The sequence below is a fragment of the Hippoglossus stenolepis genome, chromosome 7 (assembly GCF_022539355.2).
Source record: "Hippoglossus stenolepis isolate QCI-W04-F060 chromosome 7, HSTE1.2, whole genome shotgun sequence".
NCBI classification, from domain to species: Eukaryota; Metazoa; Chordata; class Actinopteri; order Pleuronectiformes; family Pleuronectidae; genus Hippoglossus; species Hippoglossus stenolepis.
In genome coordinates, this window is record NC_061489.1 from 5,992,381 (window position 1) to 6,006,987 (window position 14,607).

Sequence of the window (14,607 nt, forward strand, 5' to 3'; positions counted from 1 at the left end):
TGTGATATTAACTTATATTTCACCCAGCGTACTTTGGGGATTTAATAAAAAATTATATTTAGTATATTATATAAAATGGTGTTTGTGGTATGTAAATTTAAAAGTACTCTCTCTTTAAGGGTAGGAGAATTTCTCTCCTCATCTTCCTCGATGTATGTGGATGGTGGCAGTGGCTTAAACCCGGCTTCTGTTTCTCTCCAGGTCTCTTCTCTTTGGGAGGCTGCCCTTCCTGTTCCTCATCAAGCAAAACAAACTGTTCGGTCCTAGTTTTTGACTTTGCTGAAACTCCTGTAGCTTCACTCTGGATCCTCCTTGATTAAAAACAGAACATACCAATTGTTACTAAAATGTATCGCAACGCTCGAACATCTTGTTTGAAAACATTATTGTCATATTGCATACTATAAATTAAACCAAATTGATCTGATATTGTGAGTAATGGTAGACAAACACATCCCTTGTTAATCTAAAGCATTCATAAATCAAAGTTCAATCATAAACCATCTCTTAATTTGAAAGACGAAATCAAACTATCACACTCCAAAAATAGGGAAGCTCTCAAAACTTAGAATGAATGTATAGTGAAGGCCCCACAATGGGCCTTTCACCCTGCACCCTACACTGTATCGCAGAATCATTTTATGGGCTACCCGTGGTTTCAGTTTTATACTATTACATTATCTGTTTATGTTTATATTTATATTGTAGCCCTCAATGATGAGCTAAGGTTTGGAACTGGTCTCACCAACTATGTATTCACATCCCAGGTAACACAGGCTACAATGGGCCGTGAGCCTGAGTACAAAACAATAGAATATTAGCAAATGAATAGCATCCATTGTCTGCATCGACAGACTCCAGATCGCTGTGTCAGCACTCGGACTGTAAACCCAGATCGCTACAATATTTAAAACAAACAAAAATAAACTATTTACCTGACAGAAGGATTATAACATCGCTGCCTTCCAAGCTACCCATGTTTATGACGTAGCTTTGTGTTAAAATGGACCGGAAAGTTAAAAAAACTTTATTTACTTACAGTCACACGACAGGTCCGCTCACGCATGCGCACTGGGCCCGCCTTCGGTATGAATGTAGTTGCGGGACTTCTTAGATCCTTCCAATTAGAGTGTGTAATCTATCATCAAATAGATAATATCAAATAACGTGAATAACATTCATCGCCACTGAACGACGTTAACGCATCGGACGAAGATTCAAAAACAGCACGCCACGACGCGGTTTACAGCATGGCAGCGTCACAGCAACCACCATAGCAACGATAAAACGTTACATTACTACGATTTTTCAAGGATTCGAAAATATTCGTGATAACTAATATAGATCAGAAGTAATGAAACTGGCTGAAGATTGTGGAAGCAAAGAGCATATTTCTCGCTAGAAATGGTGCTTGAACGTATTTTAATGCCCAAACTATATTATAAATGACATTTATCTGAAAATACAAGGAATGTCCGCCATGTTTTCGCAAGAGACGGGACCTTGAGAGGTCACGTGACGGGCACAGGCCAATGCAAAACAATGGGCAGACAAAACGAGGTGGTTCTACAACTGAGAGGCCAAATTGTGAGAATACTACATTTTTCCAAGTGACCAACGTGAGGTGGTGTACGCTTTCTGGATGAGACTGGGTTGCTAAGTGGGCACTAACGTACAACCCAAAGCCGCCTAATACCGCCAGGAAGTCAAGAGTCAGCCTGAGCTGACGGTGGGTGCACATTTATAATAATAGGTAGAACTTCAGCAGGGAGGGGAGTCACGTGGCTCGCACAGGCTGGTCCCAGCCTCAAGGCACTGGAATTCGCCAATGATGAGGAGCCGTCTCAGTTTCGCCTCTCCTTTGACAGTAGCTGGGAAAATCTTCACACATTCTGACAGTGCCTTGGTTTGGTGTTTTAAAACAAGCCTTGAATCGGCTGACAGCTTGTGAGCTTCAGTATGGCATGATTTCTCTAGACAAAAACAACGCCTTTCCTATCTGTCCTTCAGACCCTAGTGGCCACTGCTTGAATTCTTTTTAAGGGTGTCACAGTTTTTAAGAAAACAGTGCATTCATCTATGTGTGATTTTTGAAATAAAGTTAAGAGGTTTAAGGTAATATAGTAAGTTAGGTATGAGAACATAAAGTACAGTGTATTGTCTGCCACAGATGTACAGTCTCTAAACAGGCATTATCAGACAGGTGTAAGACTGAACTGGGGATGTGACGCACACACACACACACAACAATCAACTTCAAGATTAAAACCAGCCAGCAACGGCTTCTTATCAGTCACTATGTAAGGCCGCACATTTTCCTGTCACACCAGCCTTAAACTGCCCCTGCCCCCACCCTGTCCAACATACTGCACTTGTTTCTAGAGTTCAGTTTCATTGCCATCTTCACAGACACATATTCAAAGAAAAACATAGATTTTAGTCTTAACACATATGAAACTGCCAGGACCTGCCAGGAATTGACGCTGGTTCCAGTTTCTGCAGTTTTGCATAAGCCCCTGAGAATGTTGGCAGGTGACCCCCGCTCCTAGGCCTAGGGAGGCTTTCACATGTAAATGACAATGCCGTGAGCTTTACAAATGCAAATCAGGATAGCCTACCAGTGGTGCAGAGAGGTAACACCTTTTTCTAAAAGGTACTAACTAAGGTACAAAACTAAAATATCTGGCGAAGTACCAGGCTTAAAAATAAATTGTAGCTTAGATATATTTCTATGTAGCAAGTGTGCTATAATGAATTACATTGTATACCATGAGCAAAGGTCACTTCATGAAAAAATTAGAAACAGTGCAATTTATTTCCAACATTTGCCTGTCCAGCTCATCCAAGATAATATGTTGGAATGGGAGAGAGGGTACCACTGTACAGCTTTCTCAGAGAAGTCTTTCAGTTGACACCAAAACACTGTGCTTCACATTACATATCAGTTGTGTCATCGCGTGTCAAAGTTCCAACCATTTGTTCTCCTGTACCCTGCAACCCAGCACCATATGCACATGTCCATGGCATACTAAGCTGTTAACTCTGCTGAAATTGCCTCATAATTTTGAACTTCTATTGTCCTATTGTTGTTATTAAACTTTCTCAGTATTCCATTCAAACACTCAACACTTTTATCCAAAGTGACTTACAATAAGTGCATTTAACTATGAGGGTACAAACACAGAACAGCAAGAATCATGTAATTACATTAACTTAACACTCAGAAAGAATAAACTGGTCCCCTCAGTCACAAGCACACTATCCCGTATAAATGTAAAGTACAATTTAAAACTGTTATAGCCGCTGCTTCAAAGTGAAAAGGTCAATTGTAAAGTTTGTATTTGAAAATGTCACACTCAGCTCGTGGAATACCCTTTCCTGAAGATGCCACGCCGTCAGCACCCATCACGTTAGAGGGCCTGCTCCAATCGCACATGGAATGAAGGCCTGTCTCCCGCAGACAAGAAACTACCGCCGGTGGTTCTGCATGGTCCGATGAATGACCTGCTTTTTCTGTGTAAACTAAAAGCTCACACCACTGTTTCCTGGAGGAGAGGATTACTGTGCTGGAAAGCAAAGCCGCTGGCCCAGTGTGGAATAGGCCTAAGGAGAAGACGGACGCACAATCCCAAAATTACGGTAAGAGCTAAGCTACAGAGAGAAGCCATTAAGTAATCATAAGTAACTCTTAGATCTGAATAGCGTGTTAACAACTGTGGATTAGCGAGAAAGTTGCTAAAAGAAGAAGAGACACTTAGTGCTTGAGCAGAACTAGTTCATGTTTAAATATGTACTTAACTGCTTAAACTCAAGAGTTTGTTATCGTTAAGTTTTTCATAAACGTGACTTTTGTCCTGTTGTATTTTATAGGAAACTGTCCGTCGTCTCTACACCTCTGAGGCAAATGGCCGGCGCCACAAACCTAGAGCAAGGGTAAGATTAAAGTAGCAGACTGTAAGGAAATACATTGTATAAGTTTATTTTATCTGATCCATTTCATCATTGTGTTTTCACAGGCTGAGCTCCCCTACACAACAGGCAGTCACTGCACATTTGGCTGAGACTCTAGCTGCAAGTCCAGATTTGCAGTGTGGAAAATGACGCCATTGTATGTAAGTAAGTGTTTAGTAATTGTGTTTTTTTACTGTGGATCTTCCAACAGTGATGTAGCGAGGCTATTTCCATTTATTAATAATATACTCATGTTGTTTTCCAGCTGCCTGTACTATGACGTACTAAGACATACTATGAGCCAGTATATGAAGGAACTTCCTGTACATCCAACCGGACCTTGGCAGGCCTTTGCAGCAGCATTGAGAAGTTCAGGAGTCGACAGAGAAGAAAGAGGGTAAGATTACATTCATTAGATCATTTTTCAAGCTACATGTGTAGGTGTATGTTGTCATTGAACTGTGCTAATTGTACTGGATTGTGTTTACAGCTGATTGAAGCGGACAGATGACATGATCCATCCTTCCACAGCCAGGAGCTCACCACCTGTGTGCCACACTTCAAATAAGACTAGAAGTTACACTTGAATTCACAGCTACACACCACAGACGTCTACACACTGGAGCAGATTCGACAGAGCCCCACAAAGAACTTATGACCCAGAGGCGCAAAGAGACATTCCAAGTCACCTATTAGTTTTTCACTGGCTAGGCCAGTTGTGTTTCTTTTACATTATTTGTGCTGTATGTAAACAGCTTTGACTCAACAAATACCTTGTTTTTCCCTCTACAATATGTTCAATATATAACATCAAGCATCACATGAATGAATGTATAGTCTTCAGTAACTGCAGGGCTTTTGGTAAACGCTTACTAATAATTCATAATATATATATATATTAATATATAAATTACATAGTAATAATAACTATATTAATTATTATTATTATTATTAATATTGTGTGGGAGGGGTTTAATATCGTGTGTATTATAATGACCCAGATGACCAATAGCAACAGATCTACCAGCCAATCACAAGTGACTTTTTGTTTCCAAAGGTCTGGTTTCATCCAATGGTGAAGTGAGATAGTTCTCACAAGCGATTTCGCTGCGATTTATATACTAATTAGATCACACCTTTCAAGCCCGCGACCCGGCGGCAATCCCTTCCTCAGCCTCCACCATTGCGAACTGGGGTATGTTTCTGCCTGCTTACCAGAAACATACCCCCACAAACATATCAGAAACATACCTCTCGCTAAACATACTCCTCAGAAACATACCCCGCAAAACATACTCTCAGAAACATACCTCTGTGAAACATACTCTCAGAAACATACAATTTCGCAAACATACCTCAACATAACCTCGTGAACGCGATCTCGCATTCACACACCGCGAACGCGGAATTCGCTCCCAAACGGGCATCAACTGCCAGGAATTAGACGAGTTTGCAGGCGTTTTTGCAGGACGAAAATTCAGCAGGCAATGAGAGTAAAACAGTAATATCACTTTACTGGTTGCTCAGCTCAGATTTAGAACAATCATCACTCTTCTACTTGAACATTACTAAAGTTTTGAATAAACACTGATCAAAATAAAAGATTCATTTTCATATGTCTGCCGAAGCCAAACTCACTACAAAGGACACAGTCACATTGATTTACAGTATTGTGTCACATGTGAAACCCTTTTATTTTTACCAGCATAAAACACACTGCACATAGAAAATACAAAAGGACAAAAATTCCTAAAGAAATATGATCCAGATTTAACAATAACCAAACTAACATGTTCCTTTTATCCTCATGCTGTTGTTGCATTCGGGTTCTGCCAGTGACATTAAAAACCAAAAACTAGCGTTATCTTGTTGAACAGGCCCACACAGTGCACCACAAATCTTTTGCAAAATATCCTCACAGTAAAATAGATGAAAGAGTAATGTAAATTCCAGCAAAGTCCCATTTGACTCTATTTCCTACAGGATAAACAAGAAGAGTATTTCATTCTATTGAGGAAAGCAGAAGCTCCTGGGTCAACACAGACACAGGGATCTGCTTGCTACAAACCAGGCAGTGGAGAAAGACTCAAAGTGCAGTGCCACCTTGCGGCTGACTCGTGTCATGATCTGCATCAGCTCCAGCTCTCCCTTGTAATGCACCAACATCCTGGCCACACAACGACTGCATGAACCAGGAGCCGCTTGGATGTGTTTCTCCAAGGAGGTGTAACCTGCAGGACAGAAGAAAGTGTATGTCTTTTAAACATGTTCCACAAAGTGAGAATGAGGTTAGTACAGATATCAGATATTCTTCAGTTTCATCTACTGGATTCAGTGTAAAGGCTCTTACACACTGAGGGTGTGACGAATAAATGATGCTAAAATGTGAAGTAAGATATTTCCAATAAGGAAATATTCACAACTGCAGCAATGAAAATGTGTGACAGTTGAATCACAGTTAATTATTCAGAGAGAGCACTAGTGTTTCCAAAAAATGTATTCAATCTATGGTAGTATGGGTGTCGTGACGAACTGCCTTCATGCACAATAAATTACAAAAGCCAGGCAGGCATGATCAAAGAGTGAAGACAAGTTCTCGTAAGAGAGAGAACAACATTATCTGCCTTTCTACTTGGCACGTGAATCAATAACTGCAAACAGCTATACAATGCAGTAATGGAGCAACACTGGGTTAGGAGATCTGTGATGTCATTATGCAAAGTGTCTTCTTTTTGGTTCATTCTGAAACTGTGGCGGACAAATTAGAATATGACAGTCTAGATAATAAATGGGGAACACTGAAGCATGATGACTTCAGTCACACTGTTAACAGAACAGAGAAAGAGAAGGAGATGTTCCAGTCTCATTCAGTATCCTGGCCCTGGTTCAGGACATATTTTGGGATGTTGGTGGGACAGTTTAAAGTCCTGCTGGTGACCTATAAACACATCTGAGGAGGCAGAGGACCATACCTGCACCTCTATTGACCCAGAGAGTTGCAGCCAAACGCTACTATAGTGTTCAGTGAGTGGTTGATACCTTATTAGTAGTAAACGTTAAAATAATAATAAACGTTTTTGCTGCATAATATTTAACACATTTAAATACACATTAACAGTTTGAAAATATATTGATATGAAAAATAAGTGCAGAAAAAAGTGTGTAAAACTAGGGAATGTAAAAAGACAAACATCTTCTCCTGCTGAGCCTACCTGGAGCATGGAATAAGCGTACAGGAAATCTGCCTCCCACAGGAATCCTCTCTGATGTTTGCCCATCTACACTGTCGAACTCCTTCATGGCCCGTCATCCAGGGCTGAACTACCTACACGCTCTGGACAGGGGCACGAGACCCAGGTTTATATCATCAACTGTCAGTGTTCACCCCAACAGTAAGGTGGCAATCGAAGCAAACATTTAATTGTTGTCATCAATGTCAAAGTGAGACCACATTTGACTAATACACCAATTTATTAGAAGCTCAAAAAGACAATATAGTAAAACAAAATAGAAATAAAAATATTACCATACAAACTCACTACAACACAACAGTTTCATACACATTTTCAAGGATGAGACATCAGCGCATCTGTATATTCACATGGGTTTATGTTTACTAACCTGTATGAAGAAGAGAGCTGGGTTTGCCGGTGAGACTTCTGCAGCTATCTCCTTTAAAGTTTCTCAGTCAACCTCAAACAGCCGTCTGTGCCATAAATCACCCCTCGTCTCCAAGGATCAGCAACACACACACAAACGATGCACTACTACTGTGGTCCTCATCAGATACTAAAGACAAACACAGAAAGATAGAAAACAACATTGTACAATCAGCCAGATATTATTTTCTTAATGAAGATACTTGGTGGTACGATACTTGTTCTTATGAAGAGCGCTGATAATTTAGGATTAAGCTGATGCAAGTCTCAGAGGAAAATAATCTACAGGTCAGAGGGGATGTATAAGCAATTTTCTCAGATGAAAAGAGGTGTCAGCACACAAGAACCCATAAAGATGTCAACTTAGAAAGACGACAGCCTTTGGGGATAGGGGCTGACCAGGTGTGAGCCATTGCCTCAAAACACAGATTTCTGCAGCAGAATTTAAACGTCATGTCCAACCTCCTGCATGCTCTACCCAGGTGACACCTCACCTGAATGTTCCCTTGGTTAAGCTTGGGAACGCGATCTTACGTGGGACATTTCCTCTCCTGCTGGGTGTTCTTTATTTATGAGAAAGGCAAAGTCCCGAAGGTTCGACCCACTATCCAGACATATTCTGGAGCTCTGGTGTGAAAACGTAGGAGGTGGGGCTATTTATGATTTATAATGCAACCAGCAATCAGGGGATGGATCAAGATTATTTAGTTTCCCTTTGAGAAGCAGTCTATCTTCATATATACTATGATAACATACAGACTACACCTGATATACTGCCAGCTAGTGGTGGTTGAGAGCTTCAGCAGCAATGTCATATCTACAGGATGAACAGCAAGTATATAGTTTTTTTGTCACCCTGATAATTGAAATTGAAAAATGGATGATTCCAATATCAAAGACCTTTCTATGTAATTGTTTTAATTTTAAAAGTTTGACATCATTCTTCAGAAGACTTTTCATCTGCCACATAGGCCTGGTCATTGGCTACTCTGACTTTATAACCCACTAGAGAAGGTCTTCTTAGCAAAGGCAGCATCGGCATCCGTCCCTTTACGCCACTCATCTCTAGACACAAAAACACACATGTGGGGATTCAATGGCAGTTTCTATGAAAGTGCAAAAGCAGGTATATGTAAAGGAAACAGGAGGATCAGTGAAGCTTTAATGATCATTCATGAGCCTGTAGAACTGCCTCACACCAAATGATCACTCCTACTACTATCGTATGGACTGACAACACTGGAACAATACGAACATGCACATACTATGTGTACTGTGTATCATGCTTTTTTTAACCATGTGACTTACTAAATGTAACACAAGAGTTATTTTGCAAACATTCCAAAATGTCTGTAATTTCCTGTAATGTTTCCACCTCAGTGGTATCATTATGGGTAAGCACTAACAAACAGAGTGGAGGGGAGTTATGAAGTGATCAAAACCGTAGTACAGAAATCTGTATCTGTTGTCTACATTGTGAAATTCACAGAACATTTGTTCATGTTTTTGTTTCATGAACTGAAACAGACAGGAAAGTGCATCAGCATATGAATTGTTGAGTGGGTGTTTTTACTTACTGTCGGGTTCTTATTGTTGATGATCACACAGGTTCAATGCTGGGATAGTCCATCTGTATGCAGAGGTCTGTTCGCAGTTGTACTGCCTTACTGCTGGGGTAGAGTCCATCATCATACGCCTTATTGCTGCCTGTAGCTCCATCCACCTGAAAGTTTACACACACATTTAGTTTCACCATCCCAGTGTGACAATTTGATTGACTGAATGGATTATCTTGCCCTTGACTCAATACTAACCTTCATGACTGACACAAAAAAACTGCTTTTCCCCTATTTGGAGCGTACTGCTGAACAATGAACAATGAACTGATCTTTAGTCTGAAATTTGCCTCATGACAGAAAACACACAGTCATTGAAATCATTTCAAACTTGTTACACCATCACAACTATCCAATGGATTAACCTATTTTGACAATTGCTAGACTAAGCTTGAATTGTTTGTGAAGGACGATGAATCAAGCCAAGTACAAAGTTGTCCTGGAAGAAAACTTGCTTCCCTCTGCTCTGACAATGTTCCCCATCTGTGGAGTGTTTTTCCAGCAGGACAATGCTCCATGCCACACAGCCAGGTCAGTGAAGGTGTGGATGAAGGACCACCAGATCAGAACCCTGTCATGGCCAGCACAATCTCCAGACCTGAATCCCATTGAAAACCTCTGGAATGTGATCAAGAGGAAGATGGATGGTCACAAGCCATCAAACAAAGCCGAGCTGCTTGAATTTTTGCGCATGAAGTCACCCAACAGCAATGTGAAAGACTGGTGGAGAGCATGCCAAGAGGCATGAAAGCTGTGATTGTAAATCAAGGTTATTCCACCAAATTTTTATTTCTAAACTCTTCCTAAATTAAAACATTAGTATTGTGTTGTTTAAAAATGAATATGAACTGGTTTTCTTTGCATTATTTGAGATCTGAAAACACTGCATCTTTTTGTTATTTTTGATTAGTTGTCATTTTCTGCAAATAAATGCTCTAAATGTCAATATTTTTATTTGAAATTTGGGAGAATGTTGTCAGTAGTTTATAGAATAAAACAAAAATTTCATTTTACTCAAACACATACCAATAAATAGCAAAACCAGAGAAACTGATCATTTTGAAGTCGTCTCTTAATTTTTTCCAGAGCTGTATATAAGCGTCATGATGTAGAGATGTCCCCAAAAGGTTGACTCTACATAAGACGGTTTGAAACACTGGGTGGCGCTATGAACCATGTTCAACCCATAAATGTAGATTTTTTTTAATATGTGGTAATAAATGTTTATGTTTAATGTATGTCATTAAAGAACGTATATAAGTTAGTTTATAGCTCAAAAAACACATTTAAATGTGCATTATCTCTTTAAATGCAAACCTCCACCCCCATCCCAGACACATCATGTACACATATTTATATTCTTCAACCAAACCTCTTAAACTACGAAGCTGTAACAGAAAGCTATAAGCAGGAGGTTAGGAGGTTTCTGACCAAAGTGTCATTGCAGTCTCTTGTCAGTAGCCAATCATAACAATTAAGGGGCTCTCACAAAGTTGTCTTTGGTGTGGAGAGCCATTCTCGGGGCATCGAAGCATAGATGCCAGATTTTGATGTATGAAGTCATAACTGACACTATCCTCTTGTAGCCTTTATCCTCACCTGATGAAGACTTTCTGGGTTGGGACCGAACAGGTGAAGACTTTCTGCTTTTGCCCAAATTAAATACTCTGGCCTTCTTTGGACTTGGCTTCTGTATGAAAGAGATAAAGAAAAAGATGAAAACAAACTACAAACTGATTGTGTTTGTTAAAGCCCCCTGCTGAAGTCGCTCCATACCCAATATGTGCCTTCGTCCACCTCCTCATCAGAGGACAGGACTCTACTACGGCTGTGCTGGCCTGTGTTCGATTCCTGCTGAATGAAAAAAGATCAAAATTCATCCATCATCACAAGAAGTTCCCCAAGTTTTGATGTGGCGTATTTATCACGACAGTATTACTACAACTGAGATATAGTGTGGACGAACCTGTGATTCAGAGTCAATGGAGTTTCCACGGTCTGATTCATTCTTTCTCTTCATGTCCTTCATCTGCTGCTTTTTCAATGGCCTTGTTGAGAGACACAGACAGATGAGGAAATTGACAGGAAGACAGGCAGGTCAACATATCTAATAAAAAGGCCATAAGGACAAGTAGATTGTCCCGACGAGTTTTTATCACTTTAAAATTGTCAGTAGCTTCTCTATGTGACCTCACCTCGATGCAGAGGTCTTTCCAGCACTCCTCCTCTTCGCAATTACTTGTCTGCGAATGTTGGCCTTTGGGGGAGGTTTGGTGCTTGTGTGGGGGGTGACGCTGGTGTCAGACTCAGCAGTGGCGGGGACTTCCGGTTCAGGTTCTCCCTTTTTTTTCTTCCCTTTTGCTCCTTTCTCAGGTCTTTTCAGCACAGACAGCAGAGACAATATACTTAATTCACATCATAATACCAAAATATTACTGCAGCACACACATTTCTTGAACCATACCTGGCTTTGAACTTCTCTGCAGGATTTCTCCTACTTATCTTCCTTTTCTCGCCTCCCGTCTCTGTGACCTCCCTCCTCACCGCAGCTCCACGCTGTTTCTTCTTCAACATCTGATGATCGTCCCCTCTTCCTGCTTTTCCTTTGTCCATCTGTCCCTCCACTAAGACGTTTAAATCTTCCTCCATGGCGGTACTGTGCAGAGGGTTACCTAGGCAGGACAATACAAAGAAAAACATGTTAATGTGCAATAAACTATCTGCTCGTCTGCAGTAACATGTTAACTTTCTCTGAGTAGGTTAAGCAGGATTATACAAAAACTAATAGTGATTCCCACAAAACTTGTTGGAAGGATGAAGTATGGGTCTGGGAAGAAGCCATTAAATTATGGTGTAGATCCAGATTAGGGGGTGGTTGCAGGATTTATAAACATTTTCGTTGATATCTTAGTGAATATGAGTGACGCTTTAAAATAAAAGAGGTGTTTGATTCAACGAGTGTGTGACATTTCATGTGGATTCAAATAAAAATCTGCATCTAGTGGATTTAAATTTGGCTTCAATCAAGCCATCAACCCCTAGCATATGGTATATAGCATATAGCCGCTGTATGGTAACAAATAGGGCTAGAAACTTGTAACTACCACCAATATGTAGCTGTGAAACGTAATGTGGCCTCAGCTATAATACTCCTGTTAATTTAAGAGGACTTTTGGCCTAGGAGGAGGTACGCACACTGCTGAGTGCAACTCTAGTAGAGGTCTAGTAAAGGTAGAACAAAAAATATAATAAAATACTATATCAAGCCCTTGCCTGACAGTACTATGGGTATTATAGAGAAACACACAGATAAGATAAGACAAGATAACTCTTTGTCATCAGAGTGCTCTTCTGAACTGTGTCTTGCGTCTGTTTCACAAAACATGAAACCAAACCACAAAGCAAATATAAATACACACTTATTGTATCACACATAATGTGTAAGTGGCTGCCGACCAATCGATATCATCACTTCCATTCAAATAGAGGTGGGCAGTGCACTGGTGTCATAGTCATCACTGAGGTGATTGTGCACAACACGGATTGAGCAAATAAATAAATCAACAGCCTAATTATATTAAAACACAATTGCTATATCAGCTGCTTATACTTTGACATCCTGTGCTCAGCCCACACAGGGACACTGAGACCAATTTAGAGATTAAACTCTAACCTTTGACAAACTAAAGGGACAAATGAGTTCCACGGTCAATTCAGTCAAATCGAAATCTTCTGCTTGATGAAAAAGCTGCTATAATAGGCAATGAGAGGGTCGGCTGTAATAATATCAGCCAGAGTCGACATTATTTTAAAGTACGCAGCTTGAATAGTCGAGTCAAGCACTTGACCCACAATCTTTGAGCAGATAAGTAGAAGGAGTCCACCCAGTCAAGCTTCAAGCTGAACAGAGAGACAACACTGCCAGGCACTGATTCCATACTGCAGAACACTCCATTTTATAGATTGAAGAAACCATAACATATGCTAGTTTGCTCCAAGTGGCCTCGGTCTCCTGAGAAAGCAAATGTGTTACACCTCGCTACAACTCTGAAAATCTCTGCCTCCTCACATCTGTCAGCTGGACTCTATCGGACTGTTCAAATCCCACATCTGTTTGGATCAGTCTACCACAGACACCATCTTAACCATCCCTCACTAATCAGATTGGAACCTTTGGTGTTTGATGAGCCTTTGGTTACTCGTAGGTGTTTTTGCCTCTTAACCTGATTCAATTGGTTCGATTTTTTTAACTATTCTTGCGTATTGAGGTGTTTGTGTCTCTTAATCTGATTTTAATGCTTGGTTCTCCTTGATGGAAGATGTGTTTAATTACGACACATTATAAGGTGTCTAGAAAAGGCTGAGTGAAATACAATGTATTATCATTATTATTACAAATATAATCTTAATGTCTACATAAATATTTAGAGGGAACTTGTTTGGTGTGTGTGTTGTGGACAAGAGAGATGTGCAGTGTAAAGAGTCACCATCGTTTAGCTGCAGCCCCTCCATGAAGGAAGCTTTGTCTATGAAAGACAGGTTGGGAGGCTCTGCTTGATCCACAGACGCAGCTTTCTGCATTCAAACACAAAATAAACCTCAAATTACATAAAAAAATGACATGACATTAAAAATCATAGTACAGTGACTCACTTGACTCTCTGGGGGGGCCTTGGCTCTTCTGCCGTTTGTGGCACTGTGGACAGAGAGAATATAGAGGACCTTCTTCATCATCATCATCATCATCAGAATATGTAACATCAGCAGCTACAGGTGACACCTCCAACCTGTAGCTGCTGCCCAGAGGAGACACTTCAGCTCCAGCCTCGTGTTGTGTTTGTCATGTGGCTAAATAACCTACATACAAACTCACAGTGTACTTTATTTATTACGATTGCAGCTCTGCTCATTGTTGTGTTTATATCACCGAACGATCCCTGGTTTCCCCCTAGTTCGAGCGTTTTCCTCTCGTTATTACACTGTATGTCAAATGAAATGTTGTGACTCTTCCAACAAACGACAAAGCGACGGGTGTGACAGGTTAATTAAAAACTAATAATGGACCGTTCTCACCTCATGTTGAAGAACTGCAGCTTTAATATCAGGTTCCACTTTGTAAACAATCCGCTGCTCGTAGTTTCCTCACAGCTTCCCGCAAAATGTTTTGAGTTCCTGGACTGTACCACTTCACACAGGGCTGGTGGGAGGTGGAGCAGTTCTATCAAGAAAACAAAGATATACTGCTAAGAATGGCTTATACAAAAAACCGAACTGAATTTTACTGTCGAATACTGTGGTATAGGCAATATTTACTTCATATTAATACAATCAAACCCTATTGTGAGAGGGTTATCTGACACATTGGTCCCTACGGAGAGATG

The 14,607-nt window shown here is 40.4% G+C and overlaps 1 protein-coding gene across 1 annotated transcript in view; it reads right to left on the minus strand.

Moving 5' to 3' along the window:
• LOC124852105 overlaps positions 1–14,412 on the minus strand; it is a 37,559-nt gene extending 23,147 nt beyond the window's left edge. The window contains exons 1-8 of the mRNA XM_047340669.1: positions 14,300–14,412; positions 13,880–13,922; positions 13,714–13,801; positions 11,691–11,898; positions 11,422–11,601; positions 11,193–11,274; positions 11,003–11,080; positions 10,826–10,916 (exon numbers count right to left, since the gene is read on the minus strand). Coding sequence (XP_047196625.1) covers positions 10,826–10,916; positions 11,003–11,080; positions 11,193–11,274; positions 11,422–11,601; positions 11,691–11,898; positions 13,714–13,801; positions 13,880–13,922; positions 14,300–14,304 — 775 coding nt within the window. The 5' untranslated portion in view covers positions 14,305–14,412. The remainder of the gene's footprint in view (positions 1–10,825; positions 10,917–11,002; positions 11,081–11,192; positions 11,275–11,421; positions 11,602–11,690; positions 11,899–13,713; positions 13,802–13,879; positions 13,923–14,299) is intronic.
• Between the last annotated feature and the right edge of the window lie 195 nt (positions 14,413–14,607).